The sequence below is a fragment of the Anopheles moucheti genome, chromosome 2, assembly GCF_943734755.1.
Source record: "Anopheles moucheti chromosome 2, idAnoMoucSN_F20_07, whole genome shotgun sequence".
NCBI lineage: Eukaryota > Metazoa > Arthropoda > Insecta > Diptera > Culicidae > Anopheles > Anopheles moucheti.
Genome location: NC_069140.1, coordinates 93,326,814 through 93,351,227, shown reverse-complemented (window position 1 = coordinate 93,351,227; position 24,414 = coordinate 93,326,814). Strand labels below are relative to the sequence as shown.

The 24,414-nt window shown below is 39.6% G+C and overlaps 2 protein-coding genes across 2 annotated transcripts in view; both read left to right on the top strand.

The window, feature by feature from the left end:
* Window positions 1-21,091, top strand: part of LOC128300304 (uncharacterized) — a 48,940-nt gene extending 27,849 nt beyond the window's left edge. The window contains exon 3 of the mRNA XM_053036325.1: window positions 20,939-21,091. Within this exon, the coding sequence (XP_052892285.1) occupies window positions 20,939-21,091 (153 nt within the window). The remainder of the gene's footprint in view (window positions 1-20,938) is intronic.
* A 437-nt stretch (window positions 21,092-21,528) lies between these two features.
* LOC128296756 (uncharacterized) lies at window positions 21,529-22,935 on the top strand. The gene is made up of 3 exons (XM_053032240.1): window positions 21,529-22,346; window positions 22,413-22,614; window positions 22,696-22,935. The coding sequence occupies exons 1-3, from the start codon at window positions 21,529-21,531 to the stop codon at window positions 22,933-22,935; spliced, it is 1,260 nt and encodes a 419-aa protein (XP_052888200.1).
* Window positions 22,936-24,414: the final 1,479 nt, after the last annotated feature.

The window sequence follows — 24,414 nt, the reverse complement described above, 5'->3', positions numbered from 1 at the left end:
TCTAAATTGTAAACAGAAAATTGTTCAAAATTTACTATTTTAACAATCCAGCTACACCATATACGTGTAACGATATTAAATTTATAGCAAAAAGCAACTTACTCCAATAAATCCACATGTCTCTGGACGTTCTGCTTTAAAAGATGCTGTAATTCGCTCCAAAATTCACGCTCTTTTGTAATGGACGACGCATCAGACGCACCCAAGTATGGACGCTGTTGCTCAAACACTTGGTGTATGTTTTTAAACCCATCAACAACTATCGACAACTCTTCCCGAAACGCGTTCAAAATAACATAGATGAAGCAAAATATCATCACGTACAGTGATCCCCAGTAGCAGGAAGTGAATCCGTAGAAAATTTGAAACACAAAACCTCCCACAACGCGGCCATTATGTACGAACATAAATTCCGGTTGCAGCATCAAATTCGTTCCCAGGAAGATGAATGTTTCCAAAAGTAGTGTCAAGGCAGTAACAACCAGATAACGATTATTCTGTCGCTGAACTGCGTGACGAGCAGTACTAACTTCCTGCTCCACAGCACGAAAAGATCGATCGTTAAGAAAGCGTTTCAATCGTACCAGTACTGAACGGTTAAACATAATTCCCCGCATAAGTGCTCCGGCAAAGATCCAAAGAGTGCCCAGTATGTTGAACATCGAAAAGTTATACGCCGAATGCGTTGTGTACCAGTAGGCCTTGTAACAGTAGGAACTGAACACAAATATTAGCACCGATCGATAGCAGTACCACAGCGCGCGTTGCAACACTCCCGATGGTGAATCGTACCAAATGGCGTACAGAAAGGTAAGATAACGCAAGATGACAAATTGGTCAGGGTTGTTGGCAAATTTCCGCTCCAAATCGGTGAACTTCCGATAAATACGGTCCGGGAACAACGCCATCCGAAATGGGTAGAGATTAAACAACGTATCGAACCGCTCACAGTCACGTCTGGTGGACATATCGTTATGCAGACAATGCAATCTTGCGTCGGAGGTGTTCTAATAGATGGGCGGCCAGTATTTAAAATTTGTTTGTAAAGAATTGGTAATGTTCTAGATATCTAATGTATTCCTCAAGGGAAAATAAGGCAAAGTAATCAATAGTTTAAAACTTATGGCAAAATTCTCACACTAGAACCAATTGCAGAGAGTGCTATTAATTGTATATTTCTTTCAGGCACACCTGAATAATATTTACTGTTTGTACATACAAACGCAATGGCTGGAAGGTATAAAATTCATAGGTACTAATTACGCAGAATTGTACATTGGGTACCTGGCAGCATAAAATAATCATTCTTTCACAAATTGCTCAGTTTCAAGTACAAGTAAATATATAATCTTTTCTACACTTTGGAACTTTGGTAAGAATTAGCATGGTGTTGGAATAAAACTTTCTCAACAAGAACATTTGTTATATCCGAAAGCTTTCAAAATATATGATGATTGTTATAGAATCAATTTCAGCACAAACTAGTGCAAAATTTTTTGTTCTATGTAAATATGTTACTTTAAATGAAAAAGAATCAAGGATTGGTCGCGACTTTCTCACCGAAACATTAAAATCCCTAACAATACGGTTTGCGATGTCTAACGCAACAGTTTTAATAACTGTTAAATTAGCTTCTCTACCTAGACGATACATTGTTTAGAAGTCTGAAAGATGGCGCATTCTGGTCCAAAGAAGATCGCAAAGATGTCCTTAATCTGGTACCAGCGTTAGTAAAAACAATGGGTACAACATTTCCAGTAAAATTATTTTAAAATCACGCATCTCTTAATTTTAAATAGATTGGACAACATACTATAAAGCTATTTTGTAAAACTTCTACGTCTACATGATGCACAATCGTCTTGTCCGCGATTCTCTCACTGTGTTACTTAAACCAATAAGCACTCCACATGTGAACATTGGTCCAGCAACATCACTCTTTAAAGCAACGAAACCATCGCTAATGCATTTGGCGAAATCTTTCCACACAAAAAGCTGCAAACCCATTAAAAGGCAACATGGGCAACATTAACGTTTCACTTAGCATCATTAGTGGATTCCATTTTTTCCCTCCTCCGTGTTACTCGCACTACGGTATATCATTTCCATTCGACAGAAATAAGTATTTGATTCGAGCATTCGGTACATTCGGTTTGGCGGTTTTATAGAGCGGATTTTATGTTTCTACATCGTGAACCGTGGAGTGAATTAACCACGTGAAGAACTTAAAAGTGAACTTTAGGCAAAAAAAAAAGGTTTACGCTGGTACAGCCGCATAGAAAAGAACATTACATTGTAGAAGAGAGCTATCGGCAGGGTGGTTTCAGTGGTATTGTAACAATAATGCATTTACTTACTATTAGGCAAGGCCTCCCGACGCAACGGAGTTTGATGGACGCCTGACAGAAGTTTTACATCCCGTGAGTAAACATGTATTGACTGTCATTGATCGTATCAACTCCAACACGCACACGCTCCTGTACACTCACTCCACCGTCGGTACCGCACCGATCTCTCCCTCGTCTCTTACCTTGTTGACCGTTCCTCTCACGGATAACAAGGAGCCTAGATTCTGGTTGTACTTAACCAGAATCGACCCTAAGATTTCCAACGCTATCATCAAGGTGATAGTAACAACGCAACTCAATACAGATGACGTCATCATCATCAAACTGCTACCACGTGGTAGCGACCCAAGCCACAATGCCGAAATCTCATCCCTAGCCACACTTAGCACCCGCGACACGCCACTGAACCAGCTGGGATGACGCTTAAAGAGAAGGCGCTCGCGTCATCCACCTGCCATATCGGAATAGATTTTCACGAATTCACGGATCACCGTACGACTAATACCGCGCATTTTTGGCACCAAACATCACGCGACCCTCCTGCTACCGCAGCCAAGCCATTCACGCTTCTGGTTCCACCGCAACACACTACACAAGTCACAACGCCGGAATTTCATCCCAAGCCACGCTTAGCACTCGCGACACGCCACTGAACCATCCTGACACTTCGACACGTAAAGCTGAATTACTCGTCTATTATCAAAGCGTAAGAGGATTACGCACCAAGCTCGAAAACGTCAGACTCTCACTAAGCGAAACATGCGACATGGAAGTATTAGTGCTCACCGAAACGTGGCTGGACGATTCTATACCATCTGCCATGCTAGCCTACTCTAACGTTAACGTGTACCACTGTGATCGTAATCCTGCCGAAAGCTCTCTTTCTCGCAGCGGCGAAGTGCTCATAGCGTGCGTAACCTCTCTTGCGTCCTCAGCGCTTCACCAGGCGTCCCATCGACCGGGCTTCTGTGGGTGCGTATCAAATTAAACCGATGCGCTCTCTTTATCGGTGCGATCGCAGTTCTTCTGACGAGATGCTCGATAATCCTCATGAGAGTGTTTGTGCTACTCTTTCACTCCCGAAACCGGCCGATCTCTTGATCTTTGTTTGGCGATTTCAATCAGCCTATGATCTCCTGACACCCTGCAACCTCACTGCCACTCCACTTCATCCCGAATCGCTCCTCGTTTGGTTCCAGCTCTTTCATCGACGGTTTCATGGTTTTTAACGGTATTATGCTGCAATTATCAGGGGTCGTAAACTACCGCGATCGCCGTTCGTTCGATCGCCGGATCGTTTCAACTTCCGCTAAATGGACCACAACAAACTCGTTGAGTCGTTATCCCGCATAGACTGGTCCTTCATCGACGACGCCGTCTCCTCGTTCAACCATGTGATCATCGCAGCTTTCTCCCTGTGTTGTCCTTCCCTTAAACCTGCTCCTTCCCTCTATATGCACCATCCCGCTGTCTGAGTGACAGACCCCCCTTACATATCCCTTCTCGCCTTAGGCGGTACGATTCAAACGAACCCTTTATCAGAGCGCTTTCGGACTTCAAAAGCTCATATCACTTGTTCGACTACAATGTCCCTGTGTCCCACTTTCGTTTTCGTCTACGCAATCCGCGTTCTCACAACTTCTTTAGTGTTTTGTTTGTTTAATGTGTTAACTTTCTATTGTTTTCCTTTTCTTTTTCTTTCCTTGCTTCTCCATATTCCTTAGTTAATAAGTTATTAATAAGTTAATATTTGTAAAACCCTTGCGGCATATATATTAATTTGAATTAAATAACTAAATAAATAAAATTAAATTGCAATTTGAAGGTAGGTAAAAGTTAAGGAACGCTCGATGGTACATTTTAGTTGACTACATCGACTTCTCGTTTGCTTTGTCGACCGATTTGAGCAACACCATGCTATCATAATCCGTAACCTTCTGGTTCTTTTTCGAATGCATCGTTTAAGCTGACCAGGTTTTGTCTATCATTCTTCCGTTCACTTGTATTGGACCCATCTGGCCCCAATCATTTCCAGTTAAAAGGGGATAAATCCCTTCTAAAAAATCGTTTTCACTTCACTCAAATCGACTATCACGACGCATTCTGCATGCTGGGATGACAAAAGCTGGGATTAGAATCGATTTCACCATGGAAAGCTTCAATTACATCCGATTGCTCTGGTCGGAAAGGGCTTAGCTGGTTTCTCGGTACGACCATTCGCAATGGGATTATACTGCAATGGTAGAAGAGTCGAAAACTATTGAACGCAAGCAACCATTGAAACACGAGTACGACAATAAAAGGACATCGAGCGTTCGGTACCCAGCCAATGGACAGATAGCTTGAACAACAGTCTTTAACCGGTTGAAGGCGAAGACGAAATATAACTGCGAATTTCATGAAATAGAACACGAACACGAAATTCACTAAAAAGTATCGGAGAGAAAGTTTTAATATAACACACCACATGTGATGTGTGATTAAGTATGCATGATGTGATACGATTATGATTTGTCTATGTGTCACAAAAAAATTCTTAAGCACCTAATTAATGCAATAGCTAATTCTGCAATGATTAAATGAAATAACTATTTCTTGTAAAATAAAAAAATAAATATATGAATGTATGCTACTGCAGACGCCTTCAAGCATCGTGTTGGTTAGTAGCACAATTGTTTATCTCAAGAGTCGATTCACTCGGCACACTTCGACACATAACTCCACCACTTCAAAAGAACCAAGCGGAATGAACAAAATAATTGCTAAATCCATTTAACACTTGATCCTCTATTCCACCCTATTCCCATTATTCCCCTCGTTCGCACTGTAAGGCATCATAATTGCATTCCAATTAAATCTCGACCAAGAAGTTTCCCAACCCTGGAAGGAAAATATCAAGCTAGCGCTTTGCTGGTAGTAAACCCCGTAGCATACCATCAAGTGGCTCTTGCTGCCACCGAAAAAAAAAACGAGGAGCAAATAAAAGTTTTGCGAATTTCTCACCTGAACTATCAAACCGAAAAAAGTTGTGTAATTCTATTTGGCTTTTTGGCCGTTGCTATGCTTGTGATGCTTCCCTGCGGGGTGGTCAACGTAACGTACGGCACATAGATTGTGTAGATTGCCACAGTATGTTGGTGAGTAAATTGCAATCACTTTTGTGATGCAGCAAAAGTGTGGATCATTTTAGTTTACGAAATGGAAAAAGCTGTTTTGTTAAACACGTTTTGAAACTTAATATTTTAATATTTTATAAAGTTAAAAGTAATAATAATAATTATTATTATAAGTATTATAAGTAATATTTTAAAATTAATTTCTAACAATTTAATATATTGCATTTATCTTATTGCTTTTCACTAGTTGAATAATGTTTAAGTTGTGAAAGAATTAATTAACTAATTAATTAAAGAATCAAATAACGTTTAGCATTTCAGCAGCTATAAAAATATACCTTGAACATTTCGATGATTATTTCATTCCATTGTTATTCCATTCACGTTTTCGCGCCTCATTAGTTTATGAAGATGAATTTCAAGCGATTATACATTCATTAGCATAAGAGTTAGCGTGAATGTTGAAGTTTAACATATCAGGAAACGATAATCTATTGTTGTGTTGGGGTCTATTGTATTTTTTTTACAGGAAAATATCTACTTTCCACTATCTACATCTATTTTTCACAAAGAAGTGATATCAACACTCACAAGACAAGAAAACGTCGCGAACGATAAACCATCTTTACTGACAGCTCATCATCATAGGGCGCAGAACGGTACATCATTATGGCAAACTGTCCAATCGGTCACGTTTCGCTGCGGTTGATAATCGATGATAGGATATAGTAGGAGGAAAATTCTCTCTGACATTGATGAAACTAGATAAGACAATAAATGAGTGCTTCGTGAATGAAATTGTTGTCGTGTCATACTCCTCCGATGGAAATTGTGGTTGGTCATTTCGACAACTGGTTCTTGTGTACAGCAGCATTTCTTTCGCGAAGTCATTTGTCATTTGTCGTATGACAGTTGCTTGGAAAATTCACATCAACTGCGCGGTTTTCATTCGCTGCTTTTTGTTGCACTTTTATCAAGCACGCCAAATTACTAGTGATCTGTTGTTTTGTGGTTCAAAATCATGCTTTAATTTAGATTGTTGAGTTTAAACACAATCAAAACCCGAGGTAAGATTTTTATTACTTTACTCGTATTGTACTGCATTCATAAAGTTTTATCACAACCATCGTTTTGAAAATGTTTTAAAAAGTATGAAAACTTTTTGTTTAGAAGCTGAAAATAGTTTAAATAAGATAGCTAAATCCTAAGGCGATCCAAATGACTCACCATGGACAAGTCGCCGTAGTGTTTTATATGATTTCGCAGTTTTGTTGTGCTTAGCGATGTGTTGACTGTGAGTTAGCAAAATATGGCGGACAGTTTTAAAGCAGAAAAATATCAAACAAAAAAGTCAAAACCCATGTCATTAATCATCCAGAGAAATGAGAGGGAGTAAGTTGGTGGATATTTAACCTAATGATAAAACACGAATTTACACATTTGTTATCTACTGGTTAACGTAATAATAAAACAAATCTCATAACGATCGCTAACAAATTTGTCACGCATTCGTGAATGTGTCAGCTTCACTCATATTTTCCCCTTCAATTTTCCAATAAAAGTTATTCATCTCCGGAAAATAAATTAAATTCTCTCAGAACAGCCGAGTGAAAACATGCAATCCAAACAATACTTTCAACCTTTAAAAACAAAACGGAATTAGAATAGCTTACTTTTTTCCATTTTGCTTCCAATAAGATGATACACCACAATGCTACTGTCTACCCGAATGCGAATGAAAACACATACTGCATTCGCAAACAACAATTATCCAGCTGCCCGCAAAACCTTAGTTCCGGTGCTGCCCTAACGAGGCTCTTCACTGCCCGTAGGATACCCTGCAAATGAGTTCATTCCGGTGCAAAGGTATTCTTTCCGCTGGCTCTAATGTTGATTTTTCTCATCGCCTTTGCAGGCTGGTGGGGCCGTTGGGGTAAGCTACCGATGAAGCCGTATAAAGGTTAATTGCGAGTAATTAACGCGTACCGGCGTTTTCCATTTGCCGCCTGCTACTGCTCGCGTTGTGCAAACAAAATGCGCTCTTTGTTCGGGTTTACTGAGTTGTGGATGTGGCTGTGGTTAGGAACGATACAAATGATTGATATGTTTATCATTTGTGTTTGCAATTAGTGAGCCATTGTGACTGTTTGCTTGTTAGAGACTATAACGAGTTCGGTATAAAGAAATGTTTAATAATTATTTTTAAAACACAATTGTTTGCTTGATTGTTTTGTTTACCTTTAATTATTCTTCATGTTTCGAATGATAAGCGCTGCATGCTTACGTAATCAATTTCAAAATGAATTGTTTGAGATAATTGAGCAATTACATTAAATCAGTCACGTTTTGCGATATTTTATTGACTGAAATGTATAGCCTAATGTGTAAATTAAAAGAATTGTTCTAGAATAATCTGGCTGGAAATTATTGATATGATTTATTTGCACATGCCCAAAGATTTGTTTAAATTTGAAGGATGAAATATTGAGGAGAAAATTTTTCCATGATAACCTCCACCTCGTACCTGAAAATTGTTAACAAAATTTGATTTTTCGTATTAAAACCGTTTACAATTTTATTTTTTTAATGCAAAAAAAAATTGTTATGTGAATCACGCAGTTAGGTTTTAAATGGTGTTAAATGGTGTTTAAATGGTTAAACACAAACCAGTTCAATCCACAAGATTTCCTTATAAAACGAAAATCTTATATTTTCCAGGAAAAACTTAAATGCTTGCCTTACGATAGTTTGGCAAGTCCCATCGATATGGTAATGTCTACATGGACGTAGTGCAAAATTTCATCACGCATCAACGTGACACTCCAAATAATGGCACACGGTTCAGGTAACGAAACACGAACCAAGAGACGTACTGCACACCAAATATTATTGCAAAAGTTTTGATTGAAGTTTGGCTCTTGAAGCAGCCGAATGTACTGTATGCTTGTACCGAATTAACTGCAATACGAACTTCTCTAAGTCGTGTCTTCTCACATACCCCATGCCGTGTCTTCGCTCGGTACGGCACTGATGTGACGCTGAAAGTTCTGGGCAAACAATGTTCATCGTCTGCACGATGTCAACCGCACCCAGGGCGGGTTGATGGTTGATGCAGACGTGCAGAAAAAGTGCCGCACGCTATCGGAGCAACTCGGCTTTGTAAATATTGTAGTGCTTTCGCTATGTGCCTTGCTGTACGTACACCATGTTTATAGCGTTCCATCTTCATATGCTGCAGAACACTCAATTAATATGGCCAGAGCAAATGTTGGCACACCAGACAGCACTGTAAACTGCAGCGCGCATACAAATCAAAAAATTAATTACAGCAGTCTGTGTTTTTTGGGCACAATCCGTCCGGATGCGTCGCACAACTGAAGCGCACACGGACAAATGTTCGCAAAAGGCAAATCATTCCCCACAAAACATTATAGTGCAATGTTGTTTCAAGCCGATAAAAATAAAAAATACGTTAATTTCGATATGGTCTGAAAATTTTCCAATTTTCCAAAGCGATTTACTTAAAATATGCGGAGGAAAAACTTGCAGTCAAACGTTCTACAAAATACATTTTGAATTAATTTGTTTTAAAAATGTTTAACAGCAGCTCTAATTTACTGAGAACATTTCCGTCACTACTTCGTGGAAAAAAAATAACTATCGCAGTCGATTTTCGCGGAACCATCCGATTGAATCGAACACTGATTTCTTCCTTCCGGAATTTAATTTCATCTCTACCTTGACGGCATGTCGGTCCGATTCCCCACTGGCAGATGGTTGTCTGTAAGCATCATGATTCTGCCGATCAGGTCCACATTCAAGCGACCGGTAAGTTCGTTTTGTGAAATTTCCGGTCGTCAATTTGCCCGGGAATACCTTTCTGTTCGTTCTTTTCCTTGCCGGGGAGCGGATCGATTTGATTGTCCTGCACTTCCGCAATAATTCTGCCCAATGCTTGCCTTCAACAGTTGATGTTGATAGATTTTTTTCTCATACCTTTACATAAAAATCCCGATGAAAGGTTTGGTCTTTTTCAATATATCGCTCTCTTTTATGAAAGGAGCCGCATGAAGAAATTTTAGAGCATTTTTTATCGCAGTTTTCATACAGTACATAACGAAAGGTTATATTATAGATCTTTGCTTAATTTGTGTGTTATTTTCAGGCACATCTTCGTATATCCTTTTTCTTTTTCTTTATCGGCACAACAGCCTCAAAAGGTCTGCCTTTTTTAGATTCCTTTGACTTTTATTCCCGTAGCTGGATAGTCAGATCAGCATACCGGGGATTGGTGGTGCTTTTTATATTGTTTATGTTTACAATTATACAGAACATTTATCACTATCAACTATTTTTAAACTTTCACTTTGACTATTTCTTTTCCCATAGATAAAAAGAGAAAAACAAACTAGTGACCATGTTATCATGTCACGCTCTTTATTATCATGTATTTGATTTCTTCAGAAAGGGCTTTCTGTAATTTATTTAAAATTCTTACAATTAGCAGTAAAAAAAAATATTTTCCAAATTGAGTTTCTCATACCCAGCGAAGCAAACTTTCCCACTCTATTGTAGCTCGTGCATCCCCCGCAAGAAGCGTATGCAATTAAAAATTCCTAACTTGACATCGACCCGGTCGGTCTACAATGGAATTAAATTATGTTTCCGTTTGTTTGCTGGCTTTCCAACAGGGTGTCACTCTTTGCTTTAAGTTTTCCGGAAAAATAGGTTTCTCCAGCGGCCGAGAGAGCAACATTCCCTATCCAGGAATATTTGCAAATTAATCGAATTTCATGGAGCTTTAATTATGCTGGCACCCCTCGTACTGCCGTTGAATTTTTGTTTTATACTACCATCTCATTTTCTTCAACGCCCAACGGTTGGTCTGTGCTGATAGCACACATTGAGAGTGTGAGAACCAACGAATCAAAAGGTACACCAAAGGTGTAAAGCCAAATTAAATTGAAGTTCAAATACCGTACCATCGCACATGAGCTCGTATTTTAGAAGCATGTGCTCTGTGCTCTTGATCCTTGCAAGGTGTTCAGATAAAGAAAGACTGCTACCTGCAGGGTAGAAGGAGTCATTAGGTAGAAGTTTTACATATTCTCATCTGACAGCAATCTTATCGGCAGTGAAATCGGAATGGAAAGATAGCATTTAATTTGATTCGAGGACGAAATTTGTAATGCAAATAAAATCTGCTGCTTTCAATGATCGATTTGCGAGAACTAGTGACAATCGCGAGAACTAGTGATGGTGAGAAATTAATTAAGAGTGGTGAATAAAAATCGACCATAGTTTGTTGATTATGCAATGGAGTAAAGTTTTATTAAAAAAAGATTAGAGCTTAAGACAAATCAAAGTTGAACTAATGAACACGCTTAATAAATAAGAGAAATCTAGCCTGCGTTACCAACACCAAAGTATGTATTACCGACTGAATGTGTTAACGACTTCCATTTCGGTCTGATCGTAAAACTCTTAAATTCCAACTCAATTAAAACAAATAAAAAATGAAGCCTTATTACTTGCAATTAACTAACTGTGATGTAATTAATTGCCAGGAAATTTAAATTGAATAGATTTGTCGACCAAATCGTTTCAACCAGAAAGGATCGTTATTGAATGATGGTAACAATCTATCCTTCGAAACTGTCCCGAAAATTAGGCGATTTTACTGCTTTTTGTAAACTGCTTTATGCGACGAATCATAAACCAGAGTTGAAAGATATGTATGCAGGAGAAGAAATGCCGTTCACAAATTTTCCAAACTATATAACAATTTGTCCAATTAGTAACGCAACATTAGTAACGCACTTCAATATTAAACATATTAAATATTACAGGTACGTATCTTTTCCCTAGTTTTCTGTCCCTTGTCTCGAATGATTAATGTTTACCCTTTCTTAGTGGAAATATTAATTGCATAAGAGCTCACCCAGGGACAGGTTAATTGTAATGAGTTTGTCTGCTAATAAATTCTCATTAGCTTATGCTGATGAACAGGCTGATGATTATGCTGTTCAGCCCATATCAGAAACCAATACTGTGTTGTGTCTTCATACTCTGTGGTTCTCTAGAGGCAGTGTGCATGGTTCAGTGGTATATATTCATGTAAATTTATGTCGTTGTTTTGAAAAAAAAATAAAAAATATAAAAAAACGTTTATATGTAATGTCGATAAGCTTTTCATATGAGCAGGTACATGAGGTAAACAAAACAATCTGTCTAGCGTTAAAAAAAGAACCGTAGGCAGGTAACACCGAGGTTAACATTTACTTGATCACACGTTATTGCGTTGATACGTCACAAAGCCGTATTTATTGCTCATAAAAGTACCGCTCGCGAAAATACCTAGAAGTATATTCGTTTTATAAGTAAATAAAACTCAACCACACCTAACACAATCTGTTCTAAGCTTTGATTGCGTATGAATAAATAAACAAAAATCATGAATTTTCCGCTCAAGCTTCGGATAGCGGGCTTACCGGTGACAAATGACCTCCTAACGGAAGTGTTTGTCGTATGTGAGCATTGTAGCAACAATTTGTATGACAAACATTAGCTTTGTGGTGCGTTGGTAATAAAGTCGCTGTTTGACGGGTGGATAAAGTGGAGCAAGCGTATTTTGACGGGTAACACAGGTAATAAAGAACGATTTTAATGATCGTATGGTGCTTAGGCTATTGTTCAAGGTGTTTTTATTTGAGACAGTATTGGAGGTTTATTTCCATAAAAATGCTACAGTATTCTTCATTTTCTAATGTTATTTTCCTTCAAAACAGATTAATACAAACCGTTGATATAATAAAGTTATTAACCATGACCGTCAAACCAAAATCACTTCCATCTAAACACTCACAAACGAGCCCTGTGGGTGTTGTTTTTACAGCTTCTTCTTCCACACGCCGCGCTCGACTATCAAAACCCACCAAGGGAAGAATGGTTGTGATGAGGTGATTTATCTTATTAAATTCAACACCCAACCTATGCTACAAATGTTCAGCCTGGTGACAACATCGAGACCACTAGCATGTGACGTTTCCATTGGGATGAATAAATTAACATCACATCACAGCTTAGCCTCCTCTGGTCCTCCGGTTGGTTTGGTAAAATCGTTAAAGCTAACAACACACGGTCGTTAAATGCGTCCGACTAATCCGAACAAAAAATAAACTTCAGGCCTAAACAAACGCTGCCAATTTGTCATAGGAAAGTAACTGGTGAACGTTGTGGGGCAAGAGTACTGCAGGGAACGTATGAGTTATTTTTTCAAAGTTTAGAATATAATCTTGGTTGGAAGTAAAGTGAACAGGAATTAACTTCATAAAATTTCGAGCTAAAATTTCTATCAAACTGATTGAAAAAATGCTTTTCAGCGAGACTTCTAGAAATTTTAGACTAAGAAAAAGGAATAAAAAACACTACATCGCACTCGGTTCTCTTCTCTTCTCTGGTTACTTGGCCGACTCGTTCAATATTAGTTGTGGGAATTCCTGGACACGAAGAATTCCACTCAAATTTCCCCATGGAAATCATTCACATTTATTCATCGATTGCAACATCCGTCCATAACCGTGTCGGTGTAACAGGCGAAAAAAAACCCCTGAAAGGATATTTTTCTCGGCAAATAACGCGACATTCATGTTACCATCCAGCAAAACGGATCAGAATGTGCGATTGCGACGTTCAGAATTTTTGCATCCATTTTCGCTTTTCTGAACACAAAAATCCACGAAACTACTGATCGTTCGCATTCGCAAGTATGATTTATAGTCGCATTCTGCCTTTTGATGCGATTCTTTTAAGCCGATCTTCCTTGTGGCACAACAGGACATGAAACGTCGCCACTTCAATTCGATTGCATTGCAAATGGGAGCGATCGATGAGTGCTGTAGAGAATCAAGCTCAAGTAGCTGCCATCGCTATTACGCAGAGTCATATTTGTTTAATAATGCATTCAGAAACTCCAACATAGGAAGGCTTTTGTTCAAATTCTAGACCATTTATAGCAAACGGGTTATTTGTATTAAAATTGAGGCTTTCAAACTCATGAAAAAGCTATCGAAATGACCCTAGAACCAAAGCTGCAGAACCATCAAGAAGAAATAGAAACATTCACCATTAGTGAAGTACTTCCCGAAATTGGCACTCTCTGAAAGGAATGTGCGTTGTAAAGTTACTGATAAAGCGAATTTGCACCCAGCACACCAAACAACACACAATCATTAATTTGATTCTATTCCGCACCAGAACAATCCGTGACTGTGCGATAAAAATGCATGTAAATCGGCTCCCGAAACCAATTCCAACCGTAACGATGCTCGATCAATTTGGCAAAATGCGTGTTTTATTCACTTCGTCTCTTTCCCGGGCGAGGCGGAATGATTAATGCGACGTGCAGATAATTTTTTCAGCGAGTCTGTCGGGCATTCCGTGTGCTTTGCTTTACGCTTTTTTTACAAACAACGGTTCCGCTCCGCACCGTATGCTGCTACGTTCGATTGTTCGGGACGTTCGTCTAGCAAGTGATTGAATGATGCTTGACGCTGTGGTTGAATGACAAACGTAACATTTACACTCACTTTGCTAGATTTGTAAACCACGGCTGATCCATTCGTTATAGTCATTTATCGGGCAGTATTCCTTCGTGCTCTGTCCCATCCCGTCTCGCACCTTTCAAACACCAAAATGCAAATGTTTGTTTGTGGTATTCCATTCCAGCATCGTAGGTCCATGTCGGAATCGACCGGAACGAAGTCTCGCTTGGACAGATGAATTATTCATCGAAAAGGACATTATTTATTTTGGGAGATTCTCACGTGATGGAATCCTCTTCGAGAAGTTGTATAAATTTGGCAACGATCGATAGAACACAGTGCAATTCGGGAAACGTTTGTGAAATATATTTTTCTCATCTACAATGGATCGCGGTGTGGCAATGTGGCAAGAGTTAACGCAAAAATGTTTTCTTGTCCAAAACTGTCTCCGAAACAATGTTCTCCCTAGCTTTGCTTTACGAGCGTACGTTAATCATTTTTATATGAGTTATTCTTTAACGTCTTTAATGCAACAGATGTTTGCAAGATGAGTGCCAATTTAAAGTCAAACGGACTGGAGAAAACGATTTTTTTCTTTTTGAAGGTCACTCGTCAGTCATACCTCATTCACCATATTTTACCTTTTCAATGCCAACGTGTTTGGTTGTACCATCGCATACAACAGAACAAAAAGGGCTAGAGGGTCATCGCACTGTTGCTGACATAGGTCTGACAGGAGTACTCAAGAAAACAGCCAATAGAAAAGTTCACTTAGAGGGCGAAGTCAACAAAATCAACAAATAATCATTCAATTTCTAGTTTTTGCTCCACAAAACTTCAGGCAAGCATACTTTTGACTAGAACTGTATTAAAACAGTTTCAATACTCTACTGAAATGTGTTTAGTTACTACTAAGAAAGAAAAAAGCATCCATTCCATGGTAAAGACTATGTGTTCGATCCCGATTAATCAGAAGTTTGGGCAAGCGTCTGACGTGAGAAAGTTAATTGGGTCATGAGCGAACGTGACATTGGAAGTGTCCAGTGAGATCCCCAAAAGCGTATGGAAATAAAAATGAGATCCTCCCCAGAGGGTATAAAAGGATCCTAAATTTGTGGCTCGAACTCTCTCTTTGTTCTTACACCTCTTGGTCTTCAAGAAACCCCATTTGTGAACCCCATTTGTGAACCCCAACGGCTCTTATCAGAGCCAAGAATATTTTGAAAGATACAAAGTTTGACAAACACCAAAATTCACAACGTAGGACATCCCCCGGACGGAACACTATGGATGAAATTAGTCTTTCAAGAACGTTGTAATAATAATTATTCAACAAATCGAAAAGACATCAATGTATTTATGTACTGAAGTAAGCTTATTCCGAGTCATATTTTAGACTACAATTGCCAATCGTTTTATAAATGATGATAAGAACACAATGCAGTTCTTTCGTATTGCTAAAACCCAAAAGCTGTTTCTTGCGTAGCATAAACAACCAGAACTTCCATGGATGTGTCCAGAGAAAATGGACCTTGGTCGTCATAATTATCACGGCTTTCTTCCCTACGCTCGCTTCATGCACGCTCTAGGATGGCCTCCATGTGATGATCAACTTTTTACCAGCAATGAGCTTCATTTTGAGACGAACACCACATCCGGGTGTTGAAATGGGTTGGTTTTGTTACCAGAAGCTTGCGTATCACCTGTCCAGGAAATAGGTCAAGCAATTAAAAATGTGACACGTAGTAAAGTCCATCAACGGGACATTTTTCCTGATGTACATCGTCCAATTTTCGCTCATCATCGACATGACCGGACCCAGACTTCCATCCTTTGCCAGATGGCGCAGATAAAAGCGATTAAAAACAGCTTTTCAATTATTAATCAAGCAATCTCGGTAAGACCCCGAAGAGGATAGTTTGCCACAGGCCCTCTCCAAGAAGCTTCGTATCACACATTCTATGAAGACAACGGAACACACACACACACTTCTTCCGTCTCGTTTCAGAAATATTTGAAAATCAAAGATTAAAAGATCACAATAATGGTCAACACGCTCAAACCCTAACCATTGCCAAATCGAGTCGAGGTTTTTCGGGGACAAAATTTATGGACCAAACACACGCCCAAACCCACTCGACCGGGTCGGGTCGGTCCAATTGACCGGGTGTGGATTGTGGATAATGATTTTCTTCAGCTGGGATCACACTTTGTCAACCAAAACCCATCCCGCATGAACAAGCAGAAGCGGCACCATCCCCTTAAAGGCGTAGCAAAAGAGATGGCCGCTGAAAAAAAGGGCACTATTTGTGCAAAACTTGCAAACCAGGGATAGTAGTTTTCATCTTTCCTTTCTGCGTGTATCGCTTCATGTTGGTCATTTGTCGCTCGATGAGGACGGCGATTTGCTCGGGAGGTTCTAGCCGAATGTCTTCATTTTGCAAGCCACTCAAGCATGAATTTTACGAGCTAAAAGGATCTGCACTGCCTCAGACGTAGGGAATAAAGTTCGGGGATGTTGAAATATCTTATGGTTAACCGTCGCCATAGCGTGGGGGATTCAGCCCGTACACCCTTGTACGGTACCAACAACGCAAGTTTATGTAAAGTCATCATCGTCCTGGAAGTTTCAGCACTGCCCGAGCGGCCAGACCAAGGCCAAGCGTGCGGATATCGAGTGGTGTACCGCTTAAACGAAGCATGCGAATGTAGGCAAAATTTAGCCACACAAAAGCCTCCCTTGTGAGCACTTGGGGCCATCGCTTCGAGCCACGCAGTGGGGGAAAGATTTGCTCGCAAATTTCCGCACGCTGCAGAATGTACGCTGTGCTAGATTGCAAAATGATGACCACATTGACCATTTGTAGAAGCTTGGTCGGGATGCCGATATTACCTTGTCACCGTCGTCATGTATAAAGCGGCTTTTAAGAAGGTGAACCGGAATAGAAAACATTGGTTTTTTGTTGTGCGATGTAAGCTAGCGGAATATTGAATTGTTGCAGATGGTTTGATATATTTAAAACGGTGTTTTTAAAGCAAATATAATGGGAGGTTTGTTCCAGGTTCGTTCCATATTTTAATTTGCTTCAGTATTGGAATATAGTCAATCCCCTATGTCATAATTTAGTCCTGGTTACTTTGTTCAACTGAGAATTGAACAATGTTAACGCTTCTATTATTCTATAGCATTGTCTGAAAGGAGTTTGGAAATGCAATCCAGCTAAAACTATTGTCAAAACAAAAGATGTTCGCTTGAATCAATCTCAACACACAAATGAATGTCTAAATCAATTACGAACATTCACTGCGCATCAAACCTAGCACTACGGCTGGAAGCTAGTTTGTGATTGATTGTACATTTATTTTCCGCTCCAGGGATTTTGCCAAACCCCAATTCTTATTGCGAAAACTGTGCTATGATATTCTCCTGTCGGCCAGCAGCACCGAGACGATATGTTGGTTCGATTTGAACCTGGTTGAACCTAATCGATTGAGTTTCGATTCGCCTAACAAAGGCCAATTAACTCAATTGAGGCTATTAATCAAACGTAATGAACTTTTGCCGATTATTTATGACCATCCAACCGGTAATACCGCGATTTGATGGCTGAAATGATAATGGTTCTTTGCTTCTTTTTTTTTCTTAATATTGTGCCGGAGGTGAGACTCGCATTATAAAATTGTGGTTTAAAACAAAAAAGGAACCCAGTACTTTAATGGAATTTTCAACAGCCAGCTCAGACAAAGAAACATGTAATCATGCACATGTGATTATGGCTCCCACCTGGTCCACTTGTTGAAAAAAAAACGATACACCTAATGTAAACCATACCTTAGCTACGAACGACAACTTAACTTGTGTCGTAGCTATTGTTAATGCGTGTTTTCGGGTTTTCATCTTTCTACTAACCCCTTAGTGGCGTAAAAATAAAACCTACATGCCTCGGAAAAAACAAAATCATAACACGTCCAACGAAACAAAATGAAACTAATTCAACGAATATAACATTCGCCGCACTCACCATGAGCGCAGTGAATTCCGGCAATAAGCACAGAGTGAACGCGGAAAAGCTTGTACTAAAAGCCTTTTGCGTCGACTCGGTAAAACGTTTTTTTTTCCTCGCATGTTATAGATGAACTCCGTGCCTTGCTCACGTGTTGGTGCGAGAAAATGAATTGTTAAGGAAAGTTACTTCGTACATTACGAAAACCTTGTCAGTAGAAGAACAACGGCCATAGCAACCGGCAGCCAGTTGTATTGGTTTGCCATTGGTTTAGTAGGCACAACTATATTGTATATTTTCCTGATTGTGTTTATCTTCATAAAAATTTACTTATTTCGGTACATACTATAAATGTACGAAATGCATATTATTCTGAGTGATGTACAATGGAGCCGCCTGGTAGTTTGTATAATTTTTTTTTCAATCATACTTAACCATGCAATGCCTTACAGTCCTGCCTTAAATTAGAAAAAAATATAACTATAAAAATAAAATATAACAACTATTTTTATGGTTTAATATAACTATAATATAAAAAATATAACAACTATTTAGCTGCTTATTTTAAAAGAAGCTTTTTTTCAACTTTGCATCAAACACGGGTTTCTTTGGGACCTTCGAGTGAATTAACACAGAAATAAAGCAACCATAATGTCATTTCATGGGTGCGAATAATTAAAAATCAATTTGTTTAGTATTTTGCTAATTCGCCATATCACACTGATCACACTGATCGCTGATGGGGGCGCCCGGTATTTCACAATTTTTCATCGGCCCGGTACGCATCCGGTACGTGTTGGTAAAAACGTTTAATTAAATCGAAATCCAATTTTCTATACTAACATATTCGACAAAAAAAAAAAGATATTCGTTTTGATCAAAATCCGTGTATGAAAAATATTAACACGAAAATCAATTTTCTGCCCGACTCTCACAAACTACTATTCAATGTTCATCCGCGCATTCATGCAACAACGTGTTATTTTGGGTTGATTTTATCACACGGTTCAGCTACCATGGTAATAGAAATTTGATAAAGGATTCAATTTGGATTTAAAATTCATCTATATCCCTACAGTAGACATTGCATAAAGTAGCTGAATTCATATTACGAAATGGTATTCAATAAAGGCGATTTCTGATCAAAAAAGAAATCCAGACTCATATATGCCGCCATCTGCGTTATGTAAATTACGTTTTTTTTTCAATCCTCCTCCCGACTTATGGCTAAACAACCAGCCGCAAAGTTGCAACACATTTTACGATGCATACGTTAAAACCGCCCAAAACATTTTACCATAACCCGAATAGTTTTTAGCCAGTACAAGTTCGAAAAACCACATTTTGCACCACAAACGCATCTGTCGTTGTCGAGCAGTACATGAGTTTAAAATTACTTTTGCAGTTCACAAAACATGTCTCCTGGTGTGTTGTGCTACTTCCGTTCCCATATGTTGCTGATTAATAATTCATATCGGAAACTGCAACGTTCTTCTTGAACGTAAGCATAAAAACGTGGTTTGTGGTTTTGCGAACAGCTTATACATTACGAGCGATGAGAGCGAATGGGCTTAGGATTTCTTTCCGTCTGCGCGAAGTTTAACCATAGCCAGGAGGACATTGCATACAGCAACGGAAAGCTACACACATGGTTCGAACAGTAAATCGAATTGACATGAAATTCTATTCGCGCTGTGCACGACCGAGCGGTATGTTTATTGAATCAGCATGCCTAACACTTTGAACAGTTAGAGTTTTGACGTAGGCCAATCTAAAACATCACATCTTCAACAGCCGAAGTAAAAAAATATGCCACTTCCCGTCAAGGTTTCTTCTTTCTTGTGGTTTATTTTCGAAACATATTTTGCACCTTCCACCACAAAAATACTACGCGGGAAAACGCGTGGCACGTAGAACATTTCTACTTGCGCGAAATGCTTCCAGACACGTATGGGAGCAGAGCAACCTCGCAGGAGAAAAACATAACACCTTCCAACCTTCAAAGCAAAGTGACAATGACAAGCAGCCGGTGCGAAATAAACTTAAAGGCCACAATTCACGCCAAATTTGATGTAGCAGATGAAGTCAACTTCACGCCTAACCGTTTCCATGATTTTCACACGAAACACGAGTGTAATGTTGTTTTCCACATGATTGTCAAAAGTTTGTACGAGTTGTTTTTTTTTTTGTTCCATATTTCCCATTTGTGCTCTACCGTCGGAAGGCAACCTGCCATAGTTACGAACGATTTGTACAATCACTTACTCAATCAAATTTGACAGCCGAGAAGAAAACATGGCTCCCCTGCTTTGACGTATATATTTAGGGAAGAAAAAGGTTACAGGGCAAAGATTAATGATAAAATTCAAATATTGAGTTGTTTGATATATTTATTAGAATTTACATTAATGTATTCCTAGTTGCTAGAGATGCCAGAATCACCGAGTTTTTAGATAACTTCGTTATTCGCGAAAGGAATTTGTAAAACCTTAAAAAACCACAGCATGACGGCCATCACATTTTGTGTAAACTTACTTCGAAAAGCAGTTTGTAAACTGTGAAACCCACAATTTATCAACTTAACGTCACGAAACAAACCTGATTTTATTTTCACCCAACAAAAAAACATGGCATATCATTACAAAAGTTTCAATACCCCTGGGTCTCATTTGCTCCACATGGGTCGTAGCATTATGTAAACGAAAACACAAACTTTGGCATCATAAAATCCTACACATGTGTTGCTATACACCACGGGGATCTAACGTTATGGGTCCGTTTTATTCGTCAACGCGCATGCTGTCAATCGTATCCAGATTTGCCTATGCTGAAAAGGTTTTATGAACACGCTCGTTGGCCAACAAGGGGATGCTTGTTTTTTTTTTGCGCTTTTACTTCCACTCGTGCATTTATCCTTTATGCAATAGCGCTACATGTCCAAAACATCAAACGCACTGCCTACAGTGCACATCGATCCCATCGCAACGTTACAGCGAAAGATGAATGATGGCGTACAGCAGCGGCAGCATGGCGTCGGTTCTTCACCGACTGTCAATCAACAGCAGTGGGAAGTTCGTTGAAGATCAAATGCACTGGACAGCTGTGAAACACATCGCACCGTGCATTGTGAACATGCTACTTCTAGTCCATATTTTTTTCTTCAAATATACAACCTTTTCCTCGCATTTTGATTTAAATCATAAGACAAAATCGCTGCGGATAGATGAAACAAAGGCACAACTACCATGGTTACGATTTTTGCCAACACGCACCAAACCAAGAACGATATATACTTTCCCGCGTTATGAATGTCCTTCAGTACACTGAACCGATTAATTACAGATTGAAGTCGCTTTGATCTTCACCCTTTGATCGCACGGGCAGGGCAACGCTGTCAATAACAACTGCTGCTGTGTAGGAACTTATTAAATATTTTATTCCAATGCAGTGTTTGCTATATAAAACAAAGCATCTCTTCATTTACCCGAAGTTTACAAGCGCCTCGCAAACTGCGGTCATGGTGCCTTATCGCATTCTTGGAAGACCACTGGTACGCAAGTACTGGGATAAATTCTTCACCTTCACCGATTCGGTGGACTATTTTCACCTGTTAAACACCTTCGGGACTCTGTTTGCTCTGCACTACCACAGTCAGGAGTCTCGTTGGACCGCACACAAGCTTCTCTGGACGGTGTATCGAACGTTATATCTGCTCTCATACCTGTCCTACTGCTACAAAGCTTGTTGGTTGTTCAGCAACTGGGAATATACCACCGCGTCGGCGAACGTACTCGGAGCCCTGGGACTTTGCAGTGGTGCGTTACTTCGTCTAATTATTGTCGAACTCAACTATCCAACGATACGTAAGCTGCAAGCGTTTCTTAACGATCGTACGTACCTCAGCGAGGATCGGTGGGCCTGGAACCAACGCTCCCAGCTCTATCGCCACAACAATCGCTTTCTGGTGGTGCTCATCACGGCAATCACCGTGGAGTCGGTGTGCTTTCTGGTTCGGTTACTTTTGACGCGACCAGAGTTTATGCTGCAGTACAATGGGCACGTTATGGGTGGACCCGCCGTACAGATCGTCTACGGCATGGTAACGGCCTGCTGGGGCATCATCTATGTGCTTTCGTTCATTGTGTTTTACATGTTGTTAGCGGGGTTCCGGCTTGAAATGGAACTGTTGGCAAGATCATTTCAGCAGCTGGAACCAACACTGCTTGCCGATCGGGAGCATGCACTCACAATGGAAGATCAGGATGAGCGGAACTACTGGAGCGAACTTCAAGCTACACTAACTACTCGCATCAAGCGCCACGTGGAACTGCTCGAGTAAGGAGGATACTTTGAAATGTTTTGTTTACCTAAACACTCTCAGATCTCTAACCATCTTTACAGAAATCTTAGACTATTTCGTTCGATTGTAGCACCGTTTGCATTTCTTCAGTACTACTGCACCTTCGGGCTGATAGCGGACTCTTTCTTTGTGGTATCCTTCGAAGGCTTCACCGGCTACAGTATGGCCTACATACTATTTGCCTCATTTCTCATCCTGGAATCCTTACTGCTATGCCGTGGAGTGGAGGATTTGAACGATTTGGTAAGCATCTGACTAATCTACACTGTGGAATGCAAATTTCTTACATTGTTTTGCCCTTCTGCTTCGCTCGACGCTCGACAGAATCGACTGATTGGAACCAACTTGTATAATTTCGATTGGCCCAGACTTTTGCGATATTCCGTGAGATACAGAAAGGAGTACCAGAGCGTTCGACGCACGATTCTGCTAATGATACTCCAGTCACAGCAATCGTTAAGGTTCAGTTACGGTGCACACGGCGAAATTTCGATGAACAGCTTTGCCGAGCTAATGCAGAAGAGTTATTCAATGCTAACGTTTATGTTACAGTTTCGCAACTAGGAGAATTTTTATTCTTTTCTTATCCACAGTACCACGGACAGTTGAACTCACTCACTTTTGGTCTCACTCATACGCTGTAACAGGTGGGCTGATAATTGTTTGGCCTAACACAGATATCGCGCGATATTTATATCCATATCATATTTCGTTTGTACCAACCTTCAAACGAGTTCTGTCAAAATTTGACAGCTCTCGGACAATAACCTAGTAGGCTAGAGCATTTTGAGTGACGCAACTTTTGTGTTTTGAGTAATCATGGAAAAGAAGGAATTTCGCGTGATGAAAACATTGGTTTTTGAAGGGGAAAAATACAGATAATGCCAAAAATTGGCTTGATGAAGAGTTTTCGGACACTGCTCTACCAAAATCAACCATCAAATATTGGTATGCTAAATTTAAAGGTGGTGAAATGAGCACTGGTGAACACTGTGGACGCCCAAAAGAGGTGGTTACAGACGAAAACATAAAAAAAATTCCACAAAATTATTAAAAGCAACCGTAATGTAAAGTTGATCGAGATAGCTGACACGCTAAAGATGTCTAAGGAACGTATTGGACATATCGTTCACGAGTATTTGGATATGAGAAAGCTCTGTGTAAAATGGCTGCCGCGCGAGCTCACATTTGACCAAAAACAACAACGATTTGTTGATTCGGAGCAGTGTTTGGAGCTGTTTGAGCGAAACAAATCCGAGTTTTTGCGTCAATATGTTACCATGGATGAGTCTTTGCTTCTCCACTTCATTCCAAAGTCCAATAGACAAGAACGTTGATTAACCTGCTCCAAAGCGGGGGAGAACGCAACAATCCGTTGGCAAGGTTATGGCCTCAATTTTTTGGGATTCGCAAGGAATCATCTTCATCGACCATCTTGAGAAAGGAAAGACCATTAACAGTAACTACTAAATCAAGTTATTGGAGCGTTTGAAGGACGAAATCGCCAAAAAACTCCCACATTTGAAGAAAAAAAGTTTTGTTTCATCAAGAAAACGCACTGCGCCACAAATCAGTGAAAACAATGGCAAAAATTCATGAATTAGACTACGAATTGTTTCTCCATCCATCGTATTCCCCAGATATGGCTCCCAGTGACTATTTCCATTCCTCAGATTGCAAAAGGATGCTCACTGGGAAAAAAATTTCGTCGGAATAAGAGGTGATCGCCGAAACAAAGACGTTTTTTTTAAGCAAGGGGCAAATACTACTACAAAAAAGGTATCGAAAAATAGAAAGACCGCTAAAATTGGTGTATCACCCTTGAAGGGATGTATGTTGAATAAAACAAAATAATTTGGCCAAAAAAAAGTGTTTTACTGTCTGTTAAGCCAAACAATTATCAGCCCACCTGTTATCTCTCAATCTCTCAAGCAAAACGCACAGTGTTATCAAATAAAAGAAAAGTTTCTGCACAAAACTAGCGATTTTTGTTGTTGTTTTGCATCCCCAAAACGAACACTTGCGCTTGATCAACCGTCTAGC

Coding starts and splice junctions, on each gene's coding strand:
- LOC128296756 (XM_053032240.1), top strand. CDS start 21,529: ATGGTGCCTTATCGCATTCTTGGAAGACCACTGGTACGCAAGTACTGG. Junction 22,347..22,412: donor CGCCACGTGGAACTGCTCGA/GTAAGGAGGATA, acceptor CCATCTTTACAG/AAATCTTAGACTATTTCGTT. Junction 22,615..22,695: donor TGGAGGATTTGAACGATTTG/GTAAGCATCTGA, acceptor GACGCTCGACAG/AATCGACTGATTGGAACCAA.